At 44.9% G+C, this 27,966-nt stretch overlaps 1 protein-coding gene across 1 annotated transcript in view; it reads left to right on the forward strand.

The window, feature by feature from the left end:
* The first annotated feature begins 766 nt into the window (after nucleotides 1–766).
* The window catches only part of PPP2R5A (protein phosphatase 2 regulatory subunit B'alpha), a 66,840-nt gene continuing 39,640 nt past the window's right edge, over nucleotides 767–27,966 (forward strand). The window contains exons 1-2 of the mRNA XM_009897521.2: nucleotides 767–1,074; nucleotides 26,344–26,540. Of these exons, the coding sequence (XP_009895823.2) occupies nucleotides 924–1,074; nucleotides 26,344–26,540 (348 nt within the window). The 5' untranslated portion in view covers nucleotides 767–923. The remainder of the gene's footprint in view (nucleotides 1,075–26,343; nucleotides 26,541–27,966) is intronic.

Below are 27,966 nucleotides of genomic sequence, written 5' to 3' on the forward strand. Positions count from 1 at the left end.
CCGCTCCTCTCGCTCTTATCGCCTTTGCTGCGGCCCCGCCCCTTTCCCCTCCTCTTTTCCTTCAACTCCACTGGGTTCGCCAAGTTGTACGGCCACTCACCACCCGCCTTTGGGGTTTTGGTGGTGGGGCTGCGGCGGGCGGAGACACTCGTGGCGGCTCCCGGTGGAGCGGGAGGGGACAGGATGACGGCGGAGGCGCGGGGAGCACCCGGCGGTGGTTGAAGGCGGAGAAGGGGCGTGTGTGCAAGCAAGCGACTGGGGAGCGGAGAGTGGAAACCGCCTCCCCGACGAGCTCGGCCCAGGGGCGAGCCCGGCCGATGACAGCAGGCTCGGCGCGGGCTGGCGTAGGGGAGCCCGGCTGAGGGGCACGCGGAGCGAACGAGGCGGGAGCAGGGCAGCGGTTCTGCGGAGCCCGGCCCGTGGCGGCTCGGGTCGCCTCGCATCGCGCCTGCCCTGAGGAAAGCAGGAGTCCCGTTCCTGCGGAAAGTTTGGCGCCCGCCCTGCCGGGCAAAGTTGACGTCGGGTTTGTTTGTTTTCCCCTTTCTTCCTACCCTTCTTCCGCTCCCCCTCCGGCCGCCGCTCTCCCCCTCCTTCCCGGCAGCCGGCTCCACGCGGAGAGGAAACGGCGAGGGAAGCAGGAACTGAGGAGCGAGGCGGCGGCCCGTAGCCAGGAGCTTCTTCAGCGCCCAGCAGCCCTCGCCGGCACCGCCGCCGCTCCGCTCGCACGCCGGCTCTCCCCCCTTTCCCCGTCGGTGTGTTTGTGTGTGCGGGCGGGCGGGCGTGAGGGCAGGGAGGACTTAGTTTTGGATTATTTGGTTGTTTTTTAAAAGAAAAGCCCTTTTTTTTTGCCCGCCCGCTTTCCCTCCGCTTTAATATATGCTTCTGGAGAGCGACGTCCCCCTGCGCCGCCTCACCGCCCAGCCATGTCGGCGGCCATCTCTGCCGCGGAGAAAGTGGATGGCTTCACACGGAAATCGGTGCGCAAGGCTCAGAGGCAGAAGCGCTCGCAGGGATCCTCGCAGTTCCGCAGCCAGAGCAGCCAGGTGGAGCTCTCGCCGCTGCCCCAGCTCAAAGGTACTCCTCTGTGCTTCCCCCTTCTCTCTTGCACGCCCCAACCCTCCGGCTACAGGTGCCGGTGCCCTTGGCCGCCCGGGGCTGCCTCTTCTTGACACCACTTGCCTGCCGTGCGCTGCCCTGTCGCCGCCTGTCCTGGCTTGTCCCGTGCCCCCGCACACTCTGCCCTTTAGCCGTGACCTCCTGTGCTCCTGGTGCTTTCCAGGGAGGGACCCTGCAGGACAAATTCCCTGTGCGGATGGGCTCGCTTCCTCTGCTGATAGTGTTGTGCGGATTGGTTCATGTTTACTGCCCTGGGGATTAACTCGCTACCTCGCTTTTCAGGGCAATTCAGAGTAAGGGCAGCTATACTTTTTGAGGACTTACCACACAGAACGTAGACGGTCAGTTGAGATTAGGAGTGCAGATAAGAGAGCACGAAAACCTCGGAGCCACTGGTGGCTCCTCCCATGGGCCAGTTTTGCGAAGAGGAACTCTGTGGCATAGTATCCTGAGTTATGGGACAGAGTTTGCGTTTGGCTTATTGTTTCCTTCTCGTTATTTTTGGACAGTGTTTGAATGACGTTTTGCCTGTCTTATTTTAATGGTCAGGAGTTGGCCAAGACATCCTCTGCATAGTGCTGTATGCAATAGCTCACAAGAGAATGAAAATTGTAGATGCTGGTATGGCTGACATTAAAATAGATAGCGAAGGTTTTAGTCCTTGAGCTGAAACCTGAAAAGACTCAAAAAAACCCCAACCAAAAAACAACAACAACAAAAAAAGTTGATTGCAGCCTTCCACACCTTTTAAACATCAGTGTTTCTGTATATTTGTTCCTTCAAAAACGATAATGAAAAAAGTTACTAGGCAGAGAGTGTAAACTTCTTTGTCAGTTCCCTCTAAAATATTTTTGATCATAAGGGAGAGAGATAACCTCAAAGTGACCCAGCATATTAATTTCCCTTCCACTAGTGGTGTTAAAATCTAAGGGTTTTTGAAGCTGCAGCATATGATGGTGAAACAAAACTCTGTTTTGCAGCTAATATTAAAAATCTAAATTAAATACAGAGGACTTCATATATGGGAATAACATTTTTTTTTCTGAGTGATTTTATGGCTTTTAATACTTAAAGGCTTCCCCCACACACACACTTTTGAGTGGAGATGAACATGAACCACAAAAACTGGCTATTAGCAGAAATGTTATTAAAGAAATGGTTGGGCAGAAGAGTGACAAGGTGGGGTGTATTTTTTTTGCATGGCTTGTGAGTGTTAATTTTAACAGCAGCAGGGATGTTCTTGCTGCTTGGTTTGGCCTTTCTTCGTGAAGCTGTGTCCTGTCTTGATACAGTAGTTTGGTTTGAACTTGCAACGAGAGTGATTGGTTTGATACCAAGGTTTAGTTCCTGCTATTGATGTGCTGCTCAGACAGTATATTTTCCTTGATGATAATTTTTGTAGAGCAACGCTTGAAGAAGCTTTGTAAAAGTACTTGGTAAATCTGGCACATAGGTGGCAGACTTCAGAAAGTTTGAGTCCTGATTCAGCAAACAGTTAAATCTGCAAACCTTTATGAAGGGACCAATTCCTGATTGAATCAGCAAAATGTCCAAGTTTACATTCTTTGCTGAGTTGGGACTTCAATATTAAGTTTTCAACTTTGTGTGGTTAAGTCTTAGTTTTGTGAGCGTGATGTTTACAGGTTTTTACTTGCAACACAGAATTTATGTGTGGTATCAGCAGCCCAGATGTTTGGACATTTGAGGCCATAAACTGTTAGAGGAATTTCTGCAGTCGTGCAGTTTTATAGCTGTTTGAAGGTAACATCTGTCTTCATCTAGGAGTTACAGTATCCCCAGTAGCCAGTTAGCAGGGAGTTGGGTAGCACTCTTCTGTGCACTTTCCCTCTTGGGTTTGTCATGTTAGATTTGTCCTGAGTGTAGCACTGGGCACAGGATGATTTCTCTTAAACTTACTTGAGGCTTCCTTAAGTGAGGCCTTCCTCTCTTGAACCTTGCCTGCCCCCTAAAGCAAAAAAACTTCTAGAAAGTGTTTGCTCTTTCTATAAATACATCATTTTATATAACTTCTTGTTATAGCCACATATGTCTTGAGGAGATGTACTTTTGCTTTATTCTTTAAAGTCAATATGGAGTTTAGTTGTGATGCTGCCAGTGTGTACTATCACACGTAGAGTAGGAGCTGCTGTTCCCAGGAAGGGGCTGAAAAAGGAAACTATAATCATTTTACTGATGCCTACCTAAAGGTGCTCAGCATAACCTTTACAAAATTAGATCAAGGCTTTTTTTGCTTTTCCAGATACCTTTAAAAGAAAATTGTTAAACCTGAAATTGTTTGAAGCCTGTATTGGGAGAAAACCAGTGTTTTGTAGATTAAAAAGCAGTTGGGTATTATGCTACTGTAAAGTAATCTTATTTATAGTTTACTGTCTTGTTTTATCAATTCTAAGAAAAAAATACTATAAGTATAAACAGTGTTCTAAAACTTACCAGTAGGTTTCTCTGTCAAACTGGACTAAAATACTTGCATCTATTCTAGTGAAAGGAGAGATGTTCTGGAAGAAAAATAGAAGATGCCCATCCACTTAAAGTACCTTCCTGGGCAGATAGTGCTTTAGGGGTTGTGTGGTGTTTTGGTGTTGGCTTGTTTGTTTGTTTGTGTTGTTTTTTTCTCCATTTATCTAGAGACTGTTGGTTGCCACTGAAATGGCCAGGTCAGACTGTATAACACAAGTGTGTTCATAGTTGTGTTGCTTGAAAGCTTATAGACAAGTATTCTCAAAAGCACTGGAGTTAAATTGTGCTGCTGCCATGTATTATTCAAGCTCCTTACCTTGGCTGCATGTTGTCTCACTGCTAGGAGAAGAAATGTATCTGTGTCACTCCCAAATAGCAGGTGCTTTTCCCTGCTATTTCAGGTGTTGCTGGGGGAGTGAGAGTGAGAGGAGGGGCAGCAAGATTGTGTCATCATTAACGTTTGGTTTATCTTTGCGTATGATGATACCTACCATTTTTCTGTACAAGCTCAGCAAAACGTGATGGGTGTCAGGATACACAAGTGAGGAGAACTACTAATTTATTCTGTGTTAGCAGGTTTGCTCAGAGTGTGATTCAGGAGGGTGTCAATTTTACTGGATGTAAAAGCTAGTAACTGAAGACCCAGCGAATGTAGTTAAAAAAAACAAAGGTCTTGTTAAACCCGTTAAAAGCTGGAGTATCTTACCTCCCCTCTCCTTTTCGTTTTGTTTCTTTGTAGTTTACATAATACAAACCCTTTGGAAAATCTGCAGCCACAATATCCTGCTGGTTAACAGCAGGATATTGTCACTTCATGGACAATTCCGAGGGTGTCGAGTTTAAAGAAAGCCGGGAAAGGAAGTGTTATTTTTAACGTCTTAAGAAGTGGTCCTTCTGTCTGAATAGCAAGTCCTTCTGTCCGAATAGCAAGTCCTTTTAGAAGACTGCAGTAGCACATAGAGTTATTTTAATTTTGGGGGGAAAAAAAAGTGGTGCAACTTGATCTTGGAACCTGATCTCGCTGTAGTAAAACTACACAAACTTCTTTCTGTCTTTTTTTTTTTTGATGGAAGAAACGTGTAATAACTACAGATGGGAAATGGTGAATATAAACCACAACTTGTTGCTTGTATTTAGCACAGTCAGTGTGGTCTGTCAGCTAATAAAACAAATATACCCTTCCCCCCCCCCCCCCTCACCCCCCTTGCCGTGTACCAAACATGTCAAGTGCAGCTGGAACAAATAAGCTGCTGCCTTTCTGTGAGCTTCTCGATAGTGAATATCCATCTGGGGAGGATGTGTTTCATGACAGTCTTATTTCCTATATCATGCTTAGAGCACAAATGCATGAAAAGAAAATTCGTAGTGTTCACTTCAAATTAAACTCTCTCCCCACAGAGAAAACTCTGACCCTTACAGCAGAACAGGAGAGTGGTCCAACAACCTTTCCAATATAGGCTAGTGATAGTTATAATGATCTGTGTGAGGCTTAGAGTTACAGTGGTGATGTATACTGCAATAACATATTTTTAAAGCAGACCTTCCAGTGTGTAGTTTAAGCATTCAAATGTGGGTCCAAAACCGGTGTTAATGGTACTGTTTTCTTTCCTTGAACCCTTGAGAGAGAGCTTGGGTTTGAGAACTAGATGCTGTGTTCAAGATAGCCTTTTGCATATGGGTAAAATTTTAGCATTGTTATATCTATCATGGTGAGTTCAAACCTTAAACTTTTGAATGCTTTGAATTATAGGAAAGCTTCTGTTGGAAGGGACCTTTAAAGCTCATCTAGTTCCAAGCCCTTTGCCTCAAGCAGGGACATAACAGTCATGTATGTAGTCATACAGTATGTGCTTCACAGTAACAAAAATAAGTGGAGTTAAAAAGAGCTGAGGGGAGTTATCTTCTAGTATTAGGTTGCCTTTGCTCCCCAAAAGAAAACATCCTTCCAGGTTTTAGAATGGTTTACTTTTACTCCAGCCTTAATAAATATTTGTAAGTGAAATGACAGTTTTCTGTCTCATGTTTGCACTTTTTTCTGTGTCCATCACGATTCATTGTTGTTTCCTCTTCTGTAGTACCCTGATCCTTGAGCTTTTGTATTCAACATCCCTTACAACTACAAACTGCTTGGGTGAGTGTTTTTCTGAAGAGAGATAATTGTATTTCAGATGAAAAAATTAAGATGCTCTGTGAGGAATTTGCTTGACTCTTAGGTATGATCTCAGCAGGATGTACTAGAAAGTAGTCTCTTTTTTTTGCGTGTGTGAAGTTAGTTTTGAAGTAGGAAGCTCAAAAAGCTTTAAGAGTTTAATATTCTAATATAGTTCCCTGAAAAATGGACTGTTCAGGTTTTTTTCTGTATTAAGGAACTGTTCCTAGTTTATGGTGTGGAACATTTAGTCTTCAATTCTTAGCAAATTGCCCTTTTTTTATCCTTAGATATGAATTTTTGGGCTTAGAATATACTTCCATCAAGAGCAGCTCCTAAATATAGAGCCTATTGACAGTCTTCACATGAACCTTTTCTATTTAAATCTTTAACATCTTCTGTGTGCCAGCTTAGTATCAGATTTCTTTTTCCATATTCACTGCTTTCAAGTTCAGTCAGATATTAGTTTTGCAAGTGCTGGATTAAATGTTGGTTGCTGTAGAAAATAAACTGGGGATTGCATATTGTTGCAGGCTGTCTGGTCAAAAGATTATTTAAGTCTACAGATTTACTTAGATATTTAATAAATACATAAATATCTTAAAGTCATTCAGAGCTTCTGGAAAGATGTGATGCCAACAGTTCTGGGCAGATTAATATTCTGTTTAACCATAGAAGGAATACTTGTTGTGTTCCTCTGGGGGAAGAAAAAAAGACACTTCCCTAGGGAAGGGTATGAAATTCAGTTTCCTATCCTATTGTAGTTCAGATGCCTGTTTTAATCTAGCAGGCTAAAGTTTGTACTCTCATCACAGCATGTGGATTTTGAAGGCAGGAAACCATAGCCAGACTAGATGAATAGGTAGTAAATAACATCTGTTTTAGAAGACTCCCTTGGCAAAATGCTGTACCAGAAACTGGACTGACAGTGACAGCTACTTTTCAATGTCTGAATCACTGATTTTTCTCAGAGTCATTAAAGTAGTTTCTATTAAGTTTTGCTGAGTCTGTGGCCAATGAAGTATGTTGTCCACAAGATGCCTGTTTGACATTGCATTTTTGACTTTGAAGGAAGAGCTGATCATAGTTAAGGTCACCTACAATGTTCCTTCACAAGACCTTACCCTCAGCTGCTTAGTGCATTGCTGAACTGTTTGGACTGAAGTTTTCCATGCCAAGTATGGACAGTTTTATTTGGAACTATTCCTCAGGCTAATTTTCTTAGTTTCAGCAAAAAACAGTTCAAACTGCTTTTAAGACTAGAAGGAAAATAAATTGTATGGTGTCAATAGTAAAACCAGAACAAAACTGTGCCTTGAGGTTTAATGTTTGTTGTGCTTTGGAGCCTACTACATAGTCCTTAATGAAGACAGATAGAATTGGGACCAAATTCTAAGGCATGTTCAGTAGCTACTGTAGCTCAGTAGCAAGAGTGACAATTTTGTCTGATACACTGCATAGATTCTTCAGAACTTATTCTGCTCTGTGGGGCTGCTATGCATGGCTTTGCTTTGGTTTTCTTGTCTAGTACTGCTAGGCATGGCAACCAAGTGTGTGGAAAACTTAGTGCGGTTTTTGTTTGGTTGTTTTGGGGTTCTTTTTGTGTGTTGGGTTGTGGTTTGTTTTCTTTTTTTCCCCCTACAAGCAAGAACCCAGAGTGCATTACGGGTGGTTAGAGAATTACTGGGAAGAGAGAAGAGGCTTGTTCATTTCTGGGAGCTGCAGTAAGCTCACTATTTAGTCTCAGTGCTCCTGTTGGCTGTGAAACTCTGGAAATGTTTCTTGTCATACTCTGATTTCTTCATGGTTTTTCACTGCAACCATAACTTCCCATGATCTTGAAACTTCAGGAGCTTAAGGGCTTTTGTTCTGTACATCAGGAACTGACTGCACCTGAGTTGTTTCATAAAATGAGTGTCTTTAGAATGTAAAAATAGAATAGACCAGGTTGGAAGAGACCTAAAGATGAGAACTTAACTGTAGTGACCATTAAATTCACTTTCAGTTGTGTTTAGCAGTACTGTTTCTGGCTACTATATGTTTGGAGGTCTGTGGGAAGTGAAGCTAAGAAAGGCTGATAAAATGTAGATGCAGGATACTAGGCCTTAGTATTTTAAGGGTGTGGAGGCTATGGGAAGAGAGCAGTCTGATCAGAATTGTAGATGGCCTGTAGAATGCTGAAGTAATAGCATATATTGCTGCTGTGCTGCCCATCATCAGTAAATTTGCATATGACACCAAGCTGGGGGCAGGAGTTGATCTGTTAGAGGGTAGAGAGGCTCTGCAGAGGGACCTTGCCAGGCTGGACAGATGGGCAGAGTCCAAGGGCATGAGATTGAACACATCCAAGTGCCACGTTCTGCACATTGGCCACAACAACCCCATGCAGAGCTACAGGCTGGGGTCAGAGTGGCAGAGAGCAGCCAGGCAGAGAGGGACCTGGGGGTACTGATCAATGGCAAGCTGAATGGTGAGCCTGCAGTGTGCCCAGGCAGCCAGGAGGGCCAATGGCATCCTGGTCTGCATCAGGAAGAGCGTGGCCAGCAGGAGCAGGGAGGTCATTCTGCCCCTGTACTCTGCATTGGTTAAGCCACACCTTGAGTCCTGTGTCCAGTTCTGGGCCCCTCAGTTTAGGAAAGATATTGACTTGCTGGAGCCTGTCCAGAGAAGAGTGACGAAGTTGGTGAGGGGTTTGGAACACAAGCCCTATGAGGAGAGGCTGAGGGAGCTGGGGTTGCTTAGCCTGGAGAAGAGGAGACTCAGGGGTGACCTTACTGCTCTGTACAACTACCTTAAGGGAGGTTGTAGACAGGCAGAGGTTGGTCTCTTCTCCCAGGCAACCAGCACCAGAACAAGAGGACACAGTCTCAGGCTGCACCAGGGGAGGTTTAGGCTGGAGGTTAGGAGGAAGTTTTACACAGAGAGAGTGATTGCCCATTGGAGTTGGCTGCCTGGGGAGGTGGTGGAGTCACCATCACTGGAGGTGTTCAGGAGGAGACTTGATAGGGTGCTTCGTGCCATGGGTTAGTTGGTGGATGATAGGTTGGACTCGATCTTGAATAAACCAGGTTGGAAGAGACCTTCTATTCTGTGAATAAGGTGAAAGAAAAATACTATAGATTTATTAAAGGAAAAAAAAAAAGGTTGTGGTGTTTGTTGCCCACCTGCTACTAGGAAAAGATTTCTCTTGCTCTCATCTCAGTTGTCCTCTCTGTCATTGTTTCCCCCCCCATCTTACCAAGCTTTGGTGAAACTGGTAGTTTTTGTTAGCTTTGCTGCTATGGTAGGATTCAGAAGGGAATTGCAAGTTGTGCTGTGGAGCGGGGGGGGGCAAGGTTCAAGCAACAACACAAACTGCATTTTTTTCATGTACATATTCAAGAACATTGCTGCAAACAAAAACATCACTTTTTAGAATTGGAAAAAAATCTTTGAAGCCCTTAAGGACTGAATTCATGAAGGCTACCCCCCATCCTGTAGCAGGAAAACTTTCAACATGTTATACAAGCTTACTCTGCAAATTACTGATTTAAAGACTATATCTGAGACTGTCACACACTTGAAGAGTTGACAAGCTGTGGATAGCAGGTGAAAGCAGCATGGTAGATGTCAGAAGGACTGGAAGAGGAGGTGGGATGAGTGTAGAGGAAAAGGACAGTGCATCATGGAACTGGAAGGCTAATCTGAGGAAGAGCAGGGAAAATAGTTACAGCAATTTGTCTGAACATGAAGGGGGAAATGGCTTTATTTATACTATTGCTGTATTTTAGCAAGTTGCATCACTGCATAAACAAGGGAACTTTTAGTAGTGATTTAATGTATTACTTTGTTTTCTGTAGATGGTTAGTCCTTAAAAAAAAAAAGCACAGCTTTTGCATTACTGATTTCCCCCCCCCCCAAGTAAAATCCTATGGGAAACTATAGGGGAATAAAATGGGCTTACAAAGAAAAAGTTCCAATTTACTGTAATTGGTTAAAGCTTTTGAAGTGTGTGTGATGTTTCTCCACAGAAAATTCTGTGCTTACTTAAAATATGGCATTTGTGTAAGACTGAAGTCTCGGTAAGCAGCAGAAGTGTTGGTTCCACATGCAGGTAATGGCAGCAAGTGATGAGAATTGGATTTAGGGTTTGAATTATATATGTGAAACGAATTTGTGCAATTCAACATTGTTGCATGCTGCAGGAAAAGACTCCCTGTTTTAAAATTCAGATGGCAAATGTCAGAGCTCCCTGCAGAGTCCCAGACTGGGTCTCACAGTACAGTGGGAAAGGATAGGGTTTGATAATTGATATTTCTGTGTATTTTTTCCTAAAAGCAGGAGCAAAATAGTACATTCCAAATTATGTAAGTTACATTTAAAAGTAGGCAAGAGATTTTGCCAAGTGGGAATGTATTTAGAATAGAATAAACCAGGTTGGAAGAGACTTTAGAGATCGTGTCCAACCTATCATCCAACACCACCTAATCAACTAAACCATGGCACCAAGCACCCTATCAAGTCTCCTCCTGAACACCTCCAGTGATGGTGACTCCACCACCTCCTCAGGCAGCCCATTCCAATCGGCAATCACTCTCTCTATGAACTTCCTCCTAACCTCCAGCCTAAACCTCCCCTGCCACAGCTTGAGACTGTGTCCTCTTGTTCTGGTGCTGGTTGCCTGGGAGAAGAGACCAACCTCTGCCTGTCTACAACCTCCCTTCAGGTAGTTGTACAGAGCAGTAAGGTCACCCCTGAGTCTCCTCTTCTCCAGGCTAAGCAACCCCAGCTCCCTCAGCCTCTCCTCATAGGGCTTATGTTCCAAACCCCTCAACAACTTTGTTGCTCTTCTCTGGACTCGTTCCAGCAAGTCAACCTCCTTCCTAAACTGAGGGGCCCAGAACTGGATACAGGACTCAAGGTGCAGCCTAACCAGTGCAGTGTACAGGGGCAGAATGACCTCCCTGCTCCTGCTGGCCACACTGTTCCTGATGCAGGCCAGGATGCCATTGGCCCTGTTGGCTGCCTGGGCACACTGCAGGCTCATGTTCAGCCTACCATCAAGCAGCACCCCCAGGTCCCTCTCTGCCTGGCTGCTCTCCAGCCGCTCTGACTCCAGCCTGCAGCACTGCATGGGGTTGTTGTGGTCAATGTGCAGAACCTGGCCCTTGGATGTGGTAAGGATCCCTCATTACTGAACACTAGCTTACAGTTTCTGATAGAAAGATGCAGCTGTTAAAGAGTATGGTTGAAATTGCTGAAAAGGAAAGAAGGGGAAAAGCTCAATCTTTTATTTATGAGGTTAAATGCTTTATTTAAATTAAATGTGTAAAGAGATCCTGCAAGTTGTTGAATATTCATCTGCACAGGATGATGTGTCCCCATTGAGGATAGTGGGAGTTAGGGCACTGAATGAAGTTGAACCAGGATTTCACCTGTGTTTTCAGTTTAACTAATCTTAGCTCTTCTTACTGCAACACCATTGTAAAGTCATTATCTTGTCTGGGAAAACGTTGAGAATTAATAAACACTGGTTTATCCCGTTTGTAGAGTATATATTTATTTAAGGAATTCATTTAATACCCATATCTTCCACTCAGATTTACACAGGGATTCAGGGGAAGAGGAGGTTTTTCCTGGGCTGTTGAGAAGCTAGATTGCATGTTTCCTCTGGCACAGATTTCCTACTGAATTACTCCCCTGTATATCCTCTTCACACGTTCGAAACAGCCAAGTGCTAAGTTAACTGCAAGATGAGTTTCTGTACGTCTGTGAAGTAGTGTTTAACAGCTACCCCTTGGTTTCAAAGAGGGTATTTTTATATGGCATTCAGCACTAATCTGCTCTGGTGTCAAGCTGGAGCAACTTCAGCATCTTACTCAAAATTAATTTTATACTTAACACATCCAAGTGCTGGGTTCTGCGCATTGGCCACAACAACCCCATGCAGTGCTGCAGGCTGGAGTCAGAGTGGCTGGAGAGCAGCCAGGCAGAGAGGGACCTGGGGGTGCTGGTTGATGGTAGGCTGAACATGAGCCTGCAGTGTGCCCAGGCAGCCAGGAGGGCCAATGGCATCCTGGCCTGCATCAGGAACAGTATGGCCAGCAGGAGCAGGGAGGTCATTCTGCCCCTGTACACTGCACTGGTTAGGCCACACCTTGAGTCCTGTGTCCAGTTCTGGGCCCCTCAGTTTAGGAAAGATGTTGAGTTGCTGGAAGGTGTCCAGAGAAGGGCAACGAAGCTGGGAAGGGCTTGGAACACAAGCTCTATGAGGAGAGACTGAGGGAGCTGGGGTTGCTTAGCCTGGAGAAGAGGCTTAGGGGAGACCTTATTGCTCTGTACAACTACCTTAAGGGAGGTTGTAGGCAGGCAGAGGTTGGTCTCTTCTCCCAGGCAACCAGCACTAGAACAAGAGGACACAGTCTCAAGCTGTGGCAGGGGAGGTTTAGGCTGGAGGTTAGGAGGAAGTTCTACACAGAGAGAGTGATTGCCCATTGGAGTGGGCTGCCTGAGGAGGTGGTGGAGTCACCATCCCTGGAGGTGTTCAGGAGGAGACTTGATAGGGTGCTTGGTGCCATGGTTTAGTTGATTAGGTGGTGTTGGATGATAGGTTGGACTCGATCTTGAAGGAATCTTTCAGCCTGGTTTATTCTATAAGGTGTGAAAATGACTAGAGAAAAACACAAGTTAACAAACTGAAAAAGTCAGTCCCATGCCAGATCCACTTCTGGCATAATTTGTCAGTGCTCAGTAATGATCAAATACCATAACTTCACTCATGAGTTTTGCAGTTGACTTAGTAGAAAAAGAACTTGCTCAAATTGTAAATACAGTTTCTCTCCTTTCAAGCTTAAAGTTCAGTTCAATTTACTTTTGTCTTCTGGTCAAGAACAATGTTTGTCTTTCTATGGATATTGAGTGTATATTTTGACTGAGTCTGTGGTACACTTCTCAGCTGTCTGCATCCCCTGGTAATGTATGTACAGAATACTACAGCTGTTTAGAGGGTAAGGTAGGGAGCATATTAGTTCAGATGATTCTTCTACTTCTTACGGTAGGCATATCTGTTGTGTCACCACCTCAAGAGTTGTTTCACATGTTCACAATTGCATGGGAAAGTCCAAAAATGGTTATTTGACTCTCACACTTCAATGAGTAGTGTGTCTTTAAGGGCAAAAGTATAACTAACAGTTCATGTGTCAGGAACAAGCAACAGGGAGCTTTTGACCCCTCTGATCTTCTTCTGATTCAACAGTCTCTGAAAATGGTTCTGTAGTCTCTTTCTGTGGAGTCTCTTGGGTCATGGTGGTGGTGGTTAATTTTCCTGGCACATGAGTGAGTTGCCTGGAGTATCACAGTATAACTAAGGTTGGAAGAGACCCCAAGGATCATCAAGTCCAACCTGTCTCGGTAGACCTCACAACTAGACCATGGCGCCAAGTGCCACATCCAGTCCCCTCTTGAACACCTCCAGGGACGGTGACTCCACCACCTCCCTGGGCAGCACATTCCAATGACGAACGACTCGCTCAGTGAAGAACTTTCTCCTCACCTCCAGCCTAAACCTCCCCTGGTGCAGCTTGAGACTGTGTCCTCTTGTTCTGGGGCTGGTTGCCTGGGTGAAGAGACCAACCCCTTCCTGGCTACAACCTCCCTTCAGGTAGTTGTAGAGGGCAATGAGGTCACCCCTGATCCTCCTCTTCTCCAGGCTAAGCAACCCCAGCTCTCTCAGCCTCTCCTCACAGGGCTGTGCTCAAGGCCTCTCCCCAGCCTTTTTGCCCTTCTCTGGACATCTTCAAGTGTCTCAATGTCCTTCTTACACTGAGGGGCCCAGAACTGGATACAGGACTCAAGGTGTGGCCTAACCAATGCAGAGTCCAGGGGCACAATGACCTCCCTGCTCCTGCTGGCCACACTATTCCTAATACAGGCCAGGATGCCGTTGGCCCTCTTGGCCACCTGGGCACACTGCTGGCTCATGTTTAGGTGGCTGTCAATCAGCACCCCCAGGTCCCTCTCTGCCTGGCTGCTCTCCAGCCACTCTGACCCCAGCCTGTAGCTCTGCATGGGGTTGCCGTGGCCAAAGTGCAGCACCCGGCTCTTGGACTTGTTAAATGCCATTCTGTTGGACTCTGCCCATCTGTCCAGGTGGTCGAGGTCCCTCTGCAGAGTAACCAGTTGGGAGGCAGCCTTTCTGTGAGTGCTTTGGGCTTGAGGCTAATACGATGTGACCTGAGTTAAGCTTTCAAGAGAGGACCTGTTTATATACCCAGGACTTTACCTTGACCTTTATTTACCCATTCATTTGGGGACATTGTGAAAGCATGTATGGTTTACCATAACAAACCTTTTTGCATTTCAATATAACAAGAGCTATTTAGAAGTTGTATTTTCTGCTTTGGGAAAGCAGTTCTAATTCTCAGGGCTTTGCATAAACTTCTGTAGTTTTTAAGTTAAAGGTTGTCATATTTGCATCCCTGGAGGAACAGTTTCTCATTCCACAGATGACCTATTTTCCCCTTTCCCCCCAGTTTAATCACCTGGCTGTGCACATTAATTCTGTGATAGGATTTAACACCCTTGAATATATCACTGTCTTCATTGAAGAGGCAGGGTTCCCATTTTAAGATCACTAATACTTAATAATCAAGACCTTTGAGCCAGTCACACTGTTTCAGTTGGTTGTTTTGCATACAGGAGGGAATGCCAAGCTCTTAGCACCTCTGCTTATACTCAGAATAGACTGATCCTGACGTGATCAGTCGTTGAGTATTAAATGAAGGCAGCAAGTACAGTAGTGGTGTGTGCCAGAAAAACATAAATTAACTTAATGGTTGGCTTGCTGTTGGAAGAAAGCTTGTTTCAAATACAAGAGGAGTAGCAGCATTGTGTTTTTGAAAGCACACACTTGAGCTGTGTAAGAACTGAAGCTTCATTGCCTTTTGTAATAAATATAGTATCACTCAGAACAAAATTTGCATACTGTTGGCTGTACACAATTTGACTTCTCAGTGTTTTCAAAGGCACCATTGATGCAGTTGTGTCAGGTCATGGGGGTTTTTTTTTGCCCTTTGTTTTGTTGCTGTTACTCCTTGGAGCCACATTTCTGTGTAGATTCTGAGCTGAGGGATGTGCTTTTGAGGAAACACTTGTATTGTTCAAGCTGTGCACTTTGTTGTGGGTGACATGAGGGTGTTTCATGTTCCAGTGGCTGGTATGTTTTTGAGTATTTTATTTAAGGAATCAGTGGTGCTGTAATTCTCCTTTTGGAGAAAGTGTGGTAGAAATGAGGTGAATTGGGGCAGACTTGGTTATTACAGTGTTACTATTCTAACTTTTCGAGGACCAGGACAGAGAGATGGGGCTATTAATATGAAAGGAGTTCAGCAGGGGACTGTTGGAAGTGTCTTGGCTGACTCAAATCTTCATTAAAGTCAAGGGATTTAATGTGCTAGTAGCTAAAGGCTCTTAACTATATTAGATTATAAGAAAGCTTGGAAGATTGTTTCTTCAATCTGGACAAGACACAGTTTACCAGCAAGGAATCATCACACAGAATTGGTGACAGATGTTGTTAGATCAGCACAGGCTTTTTAGATCTTCTGAACTGATTTGTTAAGGTCAACTGCTGGCCACATGAAGGGGCAGATAAGACTATCTGAACAAACAATATATGTTATTGGGTGAAAGATAACTTTCCAGGATTGCTTTTAGTAAATGACTTTAAAATTACCTGTACCCAAGGCCTTTTAACTGACTTTGTAAAGCACGGTGTGTGAATGGAAGTCATTGTTGATTATCATCCTCATCTAGTTCTGCTTCTAATGTGTGAATAAAATGTGCTGTAAGGACAGTTGAGCAAGTCACAGTGTATTTCTTTGCAGTGTTGTTGATGCAGAATTCTTAATGCAAGTCTTCCCTGATGATCACCTGCAGAATAGCTTACCTACAAGTGCAGTGGAAGTTCAGCTAGCTGTCTTGATTGCTACTTCGCAGTCCTTTTGATTTCTGAAATGAAGAGCTTAGTATGAGCACAAGTCCTAGACAGGATTGACCAATGTGCCTTCTGTACCTTTGATTCTGTCCCAAGCATGTGTTTTGGTTATCTCCTGTATGTGGTGTGAATTTCCTTGTGACGTATTATTTGAGAACACCATTCTACTTTGTCATCTTCCAAACCTTCCCCTCTAGTAAGCAAACCTATTACTGTATAGGGAGCTGGTTGGCTTCTCAGGTATGTTGTTCTGATTACCTTAGCTGACCTGGAAAGTCAGAGATCTGCTCACTGAGAACATGCAAATAGTTCAACCCCTTCAGAGTTCTGGCTACAGCTGTAGACTTGCTGGTAACACAGAAGCACTGAATCATACAGGTTGGAAAAGAACTTCAAGATCATCAAGTCTAACCTATCACCCAGCACCAAGTGCCTCATCCAGTGCCCTCTTAAACACCTCCAGTGATGGTGACTCCACCACCTCCCTGGGCAGCCTATTGCAATGGCCAATCTCTCTGTGAAGAGCTTCTTAGATCAAGCTTAAACATCCCCCTGCACACCTTAAGACTGTGTCCTGTTGTTCTGGTGCTGGATGCCTGGGAGAAGAGACCAACCCCCACCTGGCTACAACCTCCTTTCAGGTAGTTGTAGACAGCAAGAAGGTCTCCCCTGAGCCTCCTCTTCTCCAGGCTAAGCAACCCCAGCTCCCTCAGCCTCTCCTTACAGGGCTGTGCTCCAAACCCCTCCCCAGCTTTGTTGCCCTTCTCTGGGCAGGTAATTTGAAAATACATGCAGTGAAACTCTGAGAGGGCAGAGGTGTGTGTGTGAACCTACAGCCCTAGTCTGATAAGAAATAGGCTTTATTCCTTAGGGTGGCAAAGTTTTTCTGTGTGGAAAACCTGAAAATACTGATGACAAGATTCCTTGGGTGCTTGTCTGAGTAACCTCTCCAGTGTCAGTTGGGATGTTGAGCTACCAAAAGCTCCAACTGTGGGAACCTACTTTGCAGGTGTACTGAAGAATGTTAGGTGCTACCAATATAGCCAAGTATACCGTGGGATTTTATACAGGCACTACATTTTTCTTTAAGAAGGAGCTTGAAATGGCTTTTCAAAACAGACAGACAAAACCCCAGCCCACCCACCCCCTCCAAAAACCACTCCAACAGAATGTATTCTTCAAAGAAGTAGCTACATGTGTAGGTAGAATTTTTCAGTTATCTCATAACTCTGTAGTTGGATGATGTGGTTCAAAAGGAGATGGACTAACCTAGCAGCTCACTGCAGTTGAAAGGAGTTTCTGTTCCCATTGCTAATCTTGTGCTGGATACACACCAGGCCCTTGCAGAAACCATTTAACCTCATTAATATGGCCATGTTATTGAGTTAAAGCAGCTCACAGAAGAGCCTGACAAGTTCCAGAGCCAGTGTTGAGAGGTGAATGTGACTGGGAACAGAGGAGAAGAGAGGAAAAAAAATGGCAAGGGGGTAGCAGGAAGAGAGACCTCTCCATTTTCATTGGCAGCCAACTGTTTTGCTGCCTGTCAAGCTGCAGAGGTAGGCTTCTGAGAGCCTGGAAGCATACTCTCTCCCATCTTGTAAAATCATTGCATCAGAGCTCCATGACTTAGCAATGCTTTTACAGTGTCTTCAACATCAGCACTGACTCCCAGATACTATGAGGAGATCCCAACAATGCATATTAAAGCTTCCCAGGACAGAAGTTCTTAAATTTGTTTGAAACAGGACTCCCTGTGCTTGAATTGTGTAGGCTAGGATGGAGTTTACCAGACTGACTCCTTTCCAGAGTAATGATGTCTCTGCAAGGAGCAGGCTCTACAACGCTGTTGATAATTCACTGATGTGAAGAAACAAGAAAGCAAACAAACTCAAAATGCTTGGTGAATCATCATGTACATGTGCTTCTCTCTCCATGTCAGTGTTAGGGCTTCATTCTGATCTCGGTTTAGGAAAGATGTTGAGTTCTGGAACATGTCCAGAGAAGAGCAGCAAAGCTGGGGAGGGGTTTGGAACATAAGCCCTATGAGGAGAGGCTGAGGGAGCTGGGGTTGCTCAGCCTGGAGAAGAGGAGGCTCAGAGGAGACCTTCTTGCTGTCTACAACTCCCTGAAGGGAGGTTGTAGCCAGGAGGGGGTTGGTCTCTTCTCCCAGGCACCCAGCACCAGAACAAGAGGACACAGTCTCAAGCTGCACCAGGGGAGGTTTAGGTTGGATGTTAGGAAGAAGTTCTACACTGGAATTGCAATTGGAATGTGCTGCCTGGGGAGGTGGTGGAGTCACCATCATTGGGGGTGTTCTTTGTGTGCAGTGGGGCTTTTTTTTTTGTGTGGTATCTTTTAAAATTATTTATTTATAGTTTTCTGTACTTGGGAGAGGAGTTTCTGTGGATGTAAGATTCTGGTTCCTGCTACTGAAGCAAGGATTATGTTAGGTTCTCTGTATGCAAGATCTTTGGTAAACAATACTCTTTGCTCAGAAACAGAAAAGAAAGGAGCTATATCTATCTTTTCCATCCAGGAGAAAGGCCTGTAAATGAGAGAGAAACATCCTGTGGGAAGATGCCATCGTAGTCCCCTGGCCTAGTGATATGGTGGTGTTTCTCTGCAGTTGCATATTAGTTAGGTGCCAGCTTGGTGGTTGTGAAATCTCTTCCCCTGACTGTATTTTGTTTGAGTCCTCTGGAAAAAAAAATAATCTTTTAACTCTATATTCTAAGCTTAATCTTTGGTTGATTGCCCTATACATTTGAAAGCATTTGACTTAGAGTGGACAATCCTACAGTTCTACTATATAACAACTCTACTGTATAACAGCTATATAACTGCTCTCTACCTGAAAGGTGGCTGTAGCCAGGAAGGGGTTGGTCTCTTCTCCCAGGCAAGCAGCACCAGAACAAGGGGACACAGTCTCAAGCTGTGCCAGGGGAAGATTAGGTTGGAGGTGAGGAGAAAGTTCTTCCCAGAGAGAGTCATTCGTCATTGGAATGTGCTGCCCAGGGAGGTGGTGGAGTCGCCATCCTTGGAGGTATTCAAGGGGGAATTGGACGTGGCACTTGGTGCCATGGTCTAGTCATGAGGTCTGTGGTGACAGGTTGGCCTTGATGTGATCTTTGAGGTCTCTTCCAACCTTGGTTATACTGTGAACTTTGGCTCAGGAGGAACTTCCAAGTCACTTGTTTGTGACTTTTTGTCCTTTGATATTGTAGCTACTATCTGTACCTATCAGGTTTCTATAAAAGGTAGAAATGGCTTGAGGATTTCAGTATTATGGAAGTGCAGTGATCAAATGAAGTATTTTCACCAGCTACAACCATTTTTGCCATCTCTCGTAGAAATGGCCAGAGGTAATAAATATCCTCAGAGTCACAGTTAATGTGGATCATAATTTACAATAATGCTTCTGGTGTTGGATGGAAATTTTTTGTCTTCAGGGTTTTTTTTCCCATCATACCCTATTAAGAACTGGCTTTCTTTGGTTGCCTAAAATCCCTTTGCTACCTTCCCAAGAACATCAGATTGATGGGCTGCATCAAGAGAAGTGTGGCCAGCAGGTCAAGGGAGGTGATTCTCCCCCTCTGCTCAGCTCTGCTGAGACCCCACCTGCAGTACTGCCTCCAGTTCTGGAGCCCCTATTACAAGAGGGATCTGGAGGTGCTGGAAGGTGTCCAGAGAAGGGCCACGAGGATGAGCAGAGGGCTGGAGCACCTCTCCTGTGAGGACAGACTGAAGGAGTTGGGGCTGTTCAGTCTGGAGAAGAGAAGGCTCTGAGGTGACCTAATTGTGGCCTTCCAGTAGCTGAAGGGGGCTACAAGAAGGCTGGGGAGGGACTTGTCAGGATGTCAGGTAGTGATAGGACTAGGGGGAATGGAATGAAGCTGGAGGTGGGGAGGAAGTTCTTCCCCATGAGAGAAGTGAAGCCCTGGACTGGGTTGTCCAGGGAGGTGGTTGAGGCCCCATCTCTGGAGGTGTTTAAGCCCAGGCTGGATGAGGCTCTGGCCAGGCTGATCTCGTGTGGGGTGTCCCTGCCCATGGCAGGGGGGTTGGAACTGGATGATCCTTGTGGTCCCTTCCAACCCTGACTGATTCTATGTACAACCAACCTTTCGATTAATGTAACTGTAGACTTGAAGAATTTCCTAAACCTTGCTTATGTTGAATAGCCTTTAGAAAATACAGTTGAGGCAACTGCATTTGGATCACAGGGATCAGATGGTATAGAGACCATTTTCTGATCTGAGGTTCATTTTATTTACTCTTCTAAAAAGGATTGAATGCCTTTGTTCCTTTTATTCCTGCTTTAGGCTCCCTCCTTTCCTTTTTCCTTTTTTTTTCCTCTCTCCCTCTAAAGTCTCTTTCACCAGGACACACCACAGTGCAGGTACAGGCTGTTAATAGAATTCAGGCTTCTTATTTTTTTTCCCCCCTTTTTTTCTTCCCCTTCCTTTCAAAATTCATCCTGTCGTCAGGATTATTTTCTTGATGCATCTGTTGTCTACTTTGAACCTTCATTATCTTCTGTGGTATTTAGGGTATTTGAAGAAAAGCAGTTCTCTTGAATGTGAGATGTGTGCCAGGTTCTACACACTGGCCACAACAACCCCATGCAGTGCTGCAGGCTGGGGTCAGAGTGGCTGGAGAGCTGCCAGGGATTGTGCCCTGTGCTCAGCACTGGTTAGGCCACACCTTGAGTCCTGTGTCCAGTTCTGGGCCCCTCAGTTTAGGAAGGATGTTGAGTTGCTGGAAAGTGTCCAGAGAAGGGCAACAAAGCTGGGGAGGGGTCTGGAGCACAGCCCTGTGAGGAGAGGCTGAGGGAGCTGGGGTTGTTTAGTCTGGAGAAGAGGAGAGTCAGGGGAGACCTTACTGCTGTCTAAAACTCCCTGAAGGGAGGTTGCAGCCAGGTGGGGGTTGGTCTCTTCTCTCAGGCAAGCAGCACCAGAACAAGAGGACACAGTCTCAAGCTGTGCCAGGGGAGGTTTAGGCTGGAGGTGAGGAAGAAATTCTTCACAGAGAGATCACAGTATCACAGTATAACTAAGGTTGGAAGAGACCCCAAGGATCATCAAGTCCAACCTGTCTCCACAGACCTCACGACTAGACCATGGCACCAAGCACCCTATCAAGTCTCCTCCTGAAGACTTTCAGGGATGGTGACTCCACCACCTCCCTGGGCAGCACATTCCAATGGCCAGTCTCTCTTTCTGGGAAGAACTTCTTCCTAACCTCCAGCCTAAACCTCCCCTGGTGCAGCTTGAGACTGTGTCCTCTTGTTCTGGTGCTGGTTGCCTGGGACAAGAGACCAACCCCTTCCTGGCTACAACCACCCTCAAGGCTCAAGGCCTCTCCCCAGCCTTGTTGCCCTTCTCTGGATATGTTCAAGTGTCTCGATGTCCTTCTTAACCTGAGGGGCCCAGAACTGAATTGGCCATTGGAATGTGCTGCCTGGGGAGGTGGTGGACTCACCATCACTGGAGGTGTTCAGGAAGAGCCTGGATGAGGCACTTGGTGCCATGGTTTAGTTGATCAGATGGTGTTGGGTGATAGGTTTGATTTGATGACCTCTGAGGTCTTTTCCAATCTGGTTTATTCTGTTCTGTGGGTGCTGCATATCTTGATAGATACTGAATTGAAACTGGTTTTAAAATCATTCCTCAGATTGTTAAATTGCCAAAGCTGGAAGTTCTAGTGTTGATGCAATTGTGGTGGCACAGTTCATTTTATTCCTAGAACTGTAATAAACTATTGCATTATGATTTTTATTGTGGTGTAGAGTTGTCTAGCTTCTCTTGTGCTGGCATACTTACAGATAGTTGAAGACAAGGAACAGTGCTATCCAAGACACAAGACTTTGCCAAATCACTTGGTGGTTCCTATAGCAGCTCTCACTCCTGGAAGAAATCTGCTATGTGTCAAGCAGGGATTTGAGCCCATGAAGACAGGTAGTGCTGGTAAAGCATAGCAGGTTTTCTTACTGCCTTATTCTTTTCTCTGTACATAATTTACATCTCTTGCAGATGTCTCTTTCATAATTACCCTGATGAGGATGGAAAATGGGGGTACACATAGCAGAATACTTCATTTGCCTTTTTTCCTGAGTGAGAGTAACAGAACAGATTACTTGGTAGGTTTTCCAGTTAAGAAAGCATGTTTGATTGAGATGGATCAGGCTGCTAATTAAATGGACTGGTGGTGCTTGGCAGGAGAGAGATGTTCTCACCCTAATGTCTAGCTAAAATTGGCTAATGCAGGGATTTCTTTGATATTCTAAGGAAAGTCACAATTGATTTGATTGTTTTGTCTGACTAGTTCCTGTTATTTGCTTTTAACCTTAGGTCTTGAGCCTGTTTTAACCACTGTTACTATTAAGATGCTGCCTGCTGGTTTTTGCAGCTTCTGTGTAATTTTTGGTTAATGATACTTCATTTTATTGAGCATGGACTAAACACATTTCATTAGCCCTGCCTCCCTGCTGGGCTGTTGTAACATGGACTATAGTTAAGTTTAGAGTGAGTTAAAACAAGAGTAGGTTTGACTTCTGCTTGAATCTGGCTATCAGCTTGGGGCTAATGTCAAAAAAAGCCGTCCTCTGTGTCGGTTCCTTAAATTAGGGGGTTTGGATTCTATCCTCAGCATGTCACTGTTATTGCTTTGTTGCTATGATACAACCCTTACTCATGCAATCTGCTGTAGAATATTACAAGATCTGAGCTGAAGCCTTATGTAACTTACAAATGTTTTCACAGCTGATGTTCATTGTTTGGCAGAGTGTAACAATTCGTGTCTCTGTAGTTATCTGCACCAGGTAAGCACCTTGCAAGGTTTTTACTCAAAAGAAGAACAGTTAAAATTGCCAAACCTGAGGTTCAAAACTCTTGATTTGCTCTTTGGGAGAGCAGTAATTGCTAGCTTTTTAAAAAGCTCACTGAAGTTATGCTCAGTTAATAGGGTAACTGTCTGCTGGGGAAAGGGAATACAAGACAAGATCCTGGTCTTTGAACTTCCAGGGCAGAGTGAGTGGTTGGGATTGCAGTGAGGAGCTTCATTCCATTTTAGCATTTTACTGTTTGGTTATGGAAATGAAATAGTTCTGTCAGGTAACTACTGAAGATTAAAGCCACTGTTGTTGTTGCAGTCACTGTGCCAGGGGAGGTTTAGGCTGGAGCTTAGGAGGAAGTTTTACACAGAGAGAGATTGCCCATTGGAATGGGCTGCCTGGGGAGGTGGTGGAGTCACTATCAATGGAGGTGTTCAGGAGGAGACTTGATAGGGTGCTTGGTGCCATAGTTTAGTTGATAAGGTGGTGTTGAATGATAGGTTGGACTTGATGATCTTGAAGGTCTCTTCCAACCTGGTTTATTCTATTCTAAGTGGAAGGTGTTTTGGTAAGAAACTTGAGGGACTGGCATTGTCAGTGTTTGAGATGTTAAACTTTCACAGACTTAAGGTTGTTTAACAAGAGCAATCCTAAAACAATTAAAAGAAGCATGAGATCTCTGTGTGATTTGGTCACAATTTAAAATGAGACTTCAGATTTTCAGTACTTGATGTTAACAGGTAGCTGCCTTTTTCTTATCTTGGTGTTTTCCTTATGATGAAGCAGCAGTGCTAATATCAATACTGCAGTGAATGAATGTAGCTAAGGGAGTAGCAGTCTGGCTGTAGAGGTGTCTTGAAAACTCTGCAGGGGAGGAGATTTGTAGATAAAACTGGAATTATTGAGGTTTTTTTAACAGAACAAGAGAAATCCCAACTGACTGATAGATGATGTGATGCTATGTTACTGGAGTGGCTTAGAACCTCAAGAAACAATTGAAAACAAGAATGCAAGGCACATTAAAGCAGTTTTTCAGTTAAAAGTGTGACTGCTTTGGTTGTGATCATGTAACTTCAGAACAACAAGGTTGGAAAAGACCTCAGAGATCATCAAGTCCAACCTATCACCCAACCTCATGACCACTAAACCATGGCACCACGTGCCACATCCAATCCCTTTTTGAACACCTCCAGGGATGGGGACTCCACCACCTCCCTGGGCAGCACATTCCAATGGCTAACAATTCTCTCAGTGAAGAGCTTTCTCCTCACCTCCAGCCTAAACTTCCCCTGACACAGCTTGAAACTGTGTCCTCTTGTTCTGGTGCTGGTTGCTTGAGAGAAGAGACCAACCCCCACCTGGCTACAACCTCCCTTCAGGTAGTTGTAGAGAGCAATAAGGTCTCCCCTGAGCCTCCTCTTCTCCAGCTTAAGCAACCTCAGCTCCCTCAAGGCTCTCCTCACAGGGCTGTGCTGAAGGTCTCTCCCCAGCCTTATTGCCCTTCTCTGGATACGTTCAAGTGTCTCAATGTCCTTCTTAAATTGAGGGGGCCCAGAAGTGGACACAGGACTCAAGGTGTGGCCTAACCAGTGCTGAGTACAGGGGCACAATGACTTCCCTTTTAAGGATGTATTAAATTTTCGGTGTGTAACAATACCAGTGGAGTAGTTTTGCATATCAGCTGGTAAAGAAACTCAGTCTAAAATGAAAATGTGGAGTCATCCAAACACATGGTCTTAATAAGCCAAAAACCCCAGGGAACCATACATGACTAAGACTGTAACAACTTTGTTAGACTGAAGCTTAAAAACTCAGGATTAATCCTTTTGAAATATTGGGATTGATTCTCAGGAGAAACACTCATCACATGATGTCAAAAGTATGTGAAGTATTTTGCACTGGGGTAAAAAGACAAGGTTCCCTCAAAGTAGATTTTACAGCTTTTAAGCAGGTTACATAATAAGGGATTAGGGAACAGAATGAGACAAATTGGATGAATGGAAGGTTAGTATCATGCACTGCTTGTGTATCTGACTCTTAGGTGAGGGAGAGTTGGTACTTTTTTTCATGTCTACACTTCAAGTAAAGTTAATTCAGAAACTCATTTTCTGTAAATATATTTTCTGTTGTATGTTTATCCATTTATTTCTTGTCTGAAACACAAGTTGTGAATGGCAGGTCTTTCATTCTAATATGCTTAAACATATTTTTTCACATTAATATTAATATTTTAATATGTTATAATAATAATGATATTTAGTTAATATTTTTTCACATTAATATTGCATATTGAGTCCATCAGCAGTAAATTTGCTGACGACACCAAGCTGGGGGCAGGAGTTGATCTGCTGGAGGGTAGCGAGGCTCTGCAGAGGGACCTCGACAGGCTGGGCAGATGGGCAGAGTCCAAGGGCAGGAGATTGAACACATCCAAGTGCCAGGTTCTACACATTGGCCACAGCAACCCCAGGCAGTGCTACAGGCTGGGGTCAGAGTGGCTGGAGAGCTGCCAGGCAGAGAGGGACCTGGGGGTACTGGTAGATAGTAGGCCGAACATGAGCCAGCAGTGTGCCCAGGCAGCCAAGAGGGCCAGTGGCATCCTGGCCTGGATCAGGAACAGTGTGGCCAGCAGGAGCAGGGAGGTCATTCTGCCCCTGTACACTGCACTGGTTAGGCTGCACCTGGAGTCCTGTGTCCAGTTCTGGGCCCCTCATTGTAGGAAAGATATTGAGTTGCTGGAAGGTGTCCAGAGAAGGGCAACAAAGTTGGTGAGGGGCTTGGAACACAAGGCCCATGAGGAGAGGCTGAGGGAGCTGGGGTTGCTCAGCCTGGAGAAGAGGCTCAGGGGTGACCTTACTGCTCTGTACAACTACCTGAAGGGAGGTTGTAGCCAGGGTGGGGGTTGGTCTCTTCTCCCAGGCAACCAGCACTAGAACAAGAGGACACAGTCTCAAGTTGTGCCAGGGGCGGTTTAGGCTGGATGTTACTGTGGCCGTTTGACGCTGTGCCTTTAAGAAAGGGGCACACTGGCTAAATGTTTGTAAAATATTTTGGTATTCTAAACGAATTTCATTGGCCAAGTATAGGGGGGAGGTGAGATTGGACCCAGGGGAGCTGGGAACTTTCTCTCAGTCTTCCTTCCTTCGCTGTCCCTCTCGGCTGGATCTGCTTCTGGGCTTCTTGCCAAGAGATAAGAACTAACTCACTCCCTGTAACAGGCCTGTCCGCTTCTTCCCCTGTCCTGCTAACCATCCTCGTCTCTTCTTCTACCTCTTTGGGGAAGAAGGGAAGTAGGGGGTGAAGGGGGCACAGGGGGAACCCCCTCTGTGGGGAGTCTGGTTTCTGGTTGAGTTCATTTGCTGTATATTCCTGTATATAGTGTAAAATCCCTGTATTTGTTGTGTTACACAGAATCTGTTTCCTTGTAAAATACAATCTCATTTCTCTGCCTGGGTTTAGCCGCGGTCTCTTTCTCAGTGGGGGAGGGAAAGCAGAGCCTTTCCTTTCAAACCACCACACTCTGGAAGAAGTTCTACACAGTGATTGCCCATTGGAATGTGGTGCTTGGGGAGGTGGTGGAGTCACCATCACTGGAGGTGTTCAGAAGGAGATTTGATGGGGTGCTTGGTGTCATGGTTCAGTTGATTTGGTGGTGTTGGATGATGGGTTGGACGCGATGCTCTTGAAGGTCTCTTCCAACTTGGTTTATTCTATTCTATTAATTTGCTGGCTATGAAGCATACAATTCCCTATAGCAAAAACCTGATAGCCATGGTTTTGTTTTGTGTTCTTTTCTAGATGCCACTTTCAATGAACAGCAAGATCTTTTCTGTCAGAAGCTGCAGCAGTGTTGCGTGCTCTTTGACTTCATGGACTCAGTTTCAGATCTGAAAAGCAAGGAAATCAAGAGAGCAACACTGAATGAACTGGTTGAATATGTTTCAACGAATCGTGGCGTGATTGTTGAATCAGCTTATGCTGACATAGTGAAAATGGTGAGTAAAATGCTCCTGCTATATTTTGGATTTGAATAAAACATTTGAATCAGGTTGTGACTCTGATGGCATCTCAGAATTGCTGATGATTCTGCTTAGACAACACAATGTAATTTGTTAATGGTGACTTGGCTCGCAGGATTGTTTAGAAAGGCTTGTAAAAACAAACAGCTTTTTAATTAGTAGCTGGAGTACAATGCATTCAGGTTAATTGAGATGCAAGAACTGGTATATTGCAGATGCTTGCAGTCTGGGTAAGCTTTGAAGTTGCTCTTTCTCAGAAAATGATAATATCTTGGAGCTGCCTGTCTTCAAGAGCGGCAGTGGAGTGACAGACCAAAGGTTTCTGGAAAAGCTGCTTGCTAGGCTTAGTGTCAACAGAAAGGTTCATTGGTTAGGAAAGCAACATTGCTTTAAGTACTCCATGGAGTTGGTTGGTGCCATTCTGGCCTAGGAGGGCTGTACTAGAGCAGCCTCAGTGATTTGCTTGAGTTGTAAACCACAGGATGACTTGTACTGTGAAATGGCTATGAATGGCTTGTTGGATAAGCAGCAAAATATTTGTGGTCATTGTCTGCTGACTTTCCCTTTTTTTAATACACATTTTCAAATGCCACAGAAGGGATGTTTGGCCTGTCTCTGCCTATACTCCATGTACAGGTAACACAGTTGAAAGACATCAGACAGCAATTGGAAATATTTGTAATTTATTTTTTTTCCCCTAGAAATTTGAGAAGTAAAAGGAAATGAAATGCTTACTGCCCATGCATTTAGGGTGATGGTTCTTTCAACTTCAAGAAAATCTATGCAGGCACAATGATCACTTTCAAAGTAGCTCTCAGGAATGTAAGCAGAGCAGTTCCAGCATACAGACCATGACTTTTGTGGGTTTCTGTACAGTGCAAGATTAAGATTTTGGTTTGGTGGATTTTGTTTTCTTTCTTTTTCTGGGAGTAGCTGATATGCCTCCTAAACATGAGCCAGCAGTGTGCCCAGGTGGCCAAGAAGGCCAATGGCATCCTGGTCAGCATCAAGAGTAGTGTGGCCAGCAGGAGCAGGGAAGTCATTCTGCACTGATTAGGCCACACCTTGAGTCCTGTGTCCAGTTTTGGGCCCCTCAGTTGAAGAAGGACATTGAGACACTTGAAGGTGTCCAGAGAAGGGCAATGAAGCTGGGGAGAGGACTTGAGCACAGCCCTTTGAGGAGAGGCTGAGGGAGCTGGGGTTGTTTAGCCTGGAGAAGAGGAGGCTCAGGGGAGACCACCTTGCTCTCTACAACTACCTGAAGGGAGGTTGTAGCCAGGTGGGGGTTGGTGTCTTCTCCCAGGCAACCAGCACCAGAACAAGAGGACACAGTCTCAAGCTGTGCCAGGGGAAGTTTAGGCTGGAGGTGAGGAGAAAGCTCTTCACAGAGAGAGTTGTTAGC

This window comes from Dryobates pubescens, chromosome 2 (genome assembly GCF_014839835.1).
Source record: "Dryobates pubescens isolate bDryPub1 chromosome 2, bDryPub1.pri, whole genome shotgun sequence".
Taxonomy (NCBI): domain Eukaryota; kingdom Metazoa; phylum Chordata; class Aves; order Piciformes; family Picidae; genus Dryobates; species Dryobates pubescens.